The 2,155-nt window shown below is 60.5% G+C and overlaps 2 protein-coding genes across 2 annotated transcripts; one reads left to right on the top strand and one right to left on the bottom strand.

Moving 5' to 3' along the window:
- Positions 1-6: 6 nt before the first annotated feature.
- On the top strand, positions 7-723 carry LOC102761569 (SAGA-associated factor 29-like). The gene is made up of 4 exons (XM_015560604.1): positions 7-71; positions 142-288; positions 400-435; positions 537-723. Exons 1-4 carry the CDS (start codon positions 10-12, stop codon positions 706-708), a joined length of 417 nt encoding a protein of 138 aa, XP_015416090.1. The 5' UTR covers positions 7-9; the 3' UTR covers positions 709-723.
- Positions 724-827: 104 nt separating this feature from the next.
- Positions 828-2,150, bottom strand: LOC102761290 (sulfotransferase 1A1-like; the record flags this gene model as incomplete). Its single annotated transcript, XM_006758656.2, has 4 exons — positions 828-1,046; positions 1,181-1,361; positions 1,807-1,901; positions 1,997-2,150. Coding segments are annotated over 4 exons (543 nt in total), but the record flags the coding sequence as incomplete, so codon positions are not given.
- Positions 2,151-2,155: the final 5 nt, after the last annotated feature.

Below are 2,155 nucleotides of genomic sequence, written 5' to 3'. Positions count from 1 at the left end.
GGGGTGCTGATGCCCCTGCTGCAGCAGTCAGCCATGACCCTGCCGCTGTGGATCGGGAAGCCTGGTGACAAGTGAGGCCAGGCCCAGGGAGGGGGCGCTGGCAGGGGTGGGGCTGGGACTGACACGTTATCCCCTCCGCAGGCCGCCCCCACTCTGCGGGGCCATTCCGGCCTCTGGGGACTACGTGGCCAAACCTGGAGACAAGGTGGCTGCCCGGGTCAAGGCCGTGGATGGGGATGAGCAGTGGATCCTGGCTGAGGTGGTCAGTTACAGCCATGCCACCAACAAGTGAGTGGACACGCCCAGCCCTGTAGGCTACTTCCCTCCTCGCCCTCCTCCCCAGTCCCCACCTGGTGTGCACCGCCCTGCATCCACTGCTCTCCTTTCGTTCGCCCGCAGGTATGAGGTGGATGACATTGATGAGGAAGGCAAAGAGTGAGTGTGCTGGCAAGGGCGGGGCGAGGGAAGCCTGGGGACAGCCCTGCTGCTGGGAAAGAGCCCCCACCTGCCATGGGTTGACCTAAGCGCCCCTCCAGGAGACACACCCTGAGCCGGCGGCGCATCATCCCACTGCCCCAGTGGAAGGCCAACCCTGAGACGGCCTTACAAGGTACGTGGTGGCTTGTAAGGAGCCCAAGAAAAAGTGATGCAGGCTGGCAGTCTCCTGTCGCCTCACGGGGGCATGCAACAAGACATGTGAAGAAATAAATGTTCTTCCCCTTTGCCATGTCTCCTGGGTTCTTACCCCTCCCCACATAGGGCAAGTTGGGGAACTGGGGCCTCATTTGGTCCCAGCGGGCAGTCTCTCTCTCAGCTCCGGTCTGCTTGTCTTCCAATAGGCACACTCCATGCAACACAAGCTGTACTTTATTACTGAGGCCCCTGTCGGGCCCCTCGCACACACTCCCTGGGGAGCGGTGCCATGAACACCACTCACAGCTCTGTGTGGAACTTGAGGTTGCAGCCTGCCATCTTCTCAGCGTAGTGGGCATCAAAGCGCTCATTCTGGGCCACAGTGAACATGGTTTTCCAGTCCCCCGTGATGCCTGGGGAGGGAGGCGGGGATGGAAGGAGGGAGGCTAGAGGTCCTGGCCACAGCAGAGGCCCCCAGTGGCCCAGGGCCAGCTCTAGCCGCTGCTCCCGCCCTCCCTCCCCAGCGCCCCTCCTGGTGGGCACTCACCTTTCCTCATGAAGGCGGAAATGTTGTGGTCCATGAGCTCCACGGGTATGGTGCTGTAGTTAGCCATGGGGTTCTTCTGCATCTCCTTGAAGGACGTGTGCCGCACAATATGATCCACGGTCTCCTCTGACAGGGCGCGGCCCAGAAACTCCAGAATCTTCCGAATCTCCCTTTTGGGGTTCTGGAGCAGCAGGGGGTGCTCTTCAGTGGAGGCTTGGGTTGTGTGTTGAACAAACAAAAGGGAGGCCCCACCCTAACGTCATGGCCACTTCCGACCCTGCTCCGTGACTCTGGTCCTTTGTACTCTGGCACTCCTGGGGCAAAATTAATTGCCTTCTGCCCTGTGATCTGTTAAGAAGCTGTATCTGGCTCCTTAGGGTGAGGGCACGGACAGCCCTCTGTCATTACTGGGCCCAGGGAGAAGCAGTAGCAGTAAATGGGGGATCAGTGACTGCTCTTGGCACTGACTCAGGAGCTAGGAGATAAGAGCTCTATGGAGTGTGCTGCCCAAGGGGCAGGGAAGGTGAGGTGGGTCTGGGACCCGTGTAGGGTCTGCCATAGGGAAGCGGGGCTTAGAAGATCTTGGGAATCGCCCCATGTGCAGGGAAGTGGTAGCGGGGTCTCACCTCCTGCATGTCCTCGTAGAAGAGGTAGAGAACAGGGTGGGTGCGCCTCAGCTCCCACCACTCCCGCACGTGCTGGTACCAGGACCCATAGGACACTGGGGAAAAGGGCAGGGGCATGGACAGAGGTTGGTATTCGTTCCAGCTGGCTACCCCTCAGCTCACCCCCTCCTTCCTCCAGAGTCAGCCCCACCTTCCCCAGCCATGAACTTCTCCAGGAAGCTCTCCCAGGTGCCGGGCTCAGGGTGCACCTTGGCCATGCGGTAAAAGTGGTAATAGGAGACAGCCACATCCTTGGCATTCCGGGCAACGTAGATCACCTGGAGAGGCAGAGACACCCCGCCCCGCACCG

This window comes from Myotis davidii, unplaced genomic scaffold (assembly GCF_000327345.1).
Source record: "Myotis davidii unplaced genomic scaffold, ASM32734v1 scaffold1535, whole genome shotgun sequence".
In the NCBI taxonomy this organism is placed as follows: domain Eukaryota; kingdom Metazoa; phylum Chordata; class Mammalia; order Chiroptera; family Vespertilionidae; genus Myotis; species Myotis davidii.
This window is presented reverse-complemented; position numbering and strand designations above follow the sequence as displayed.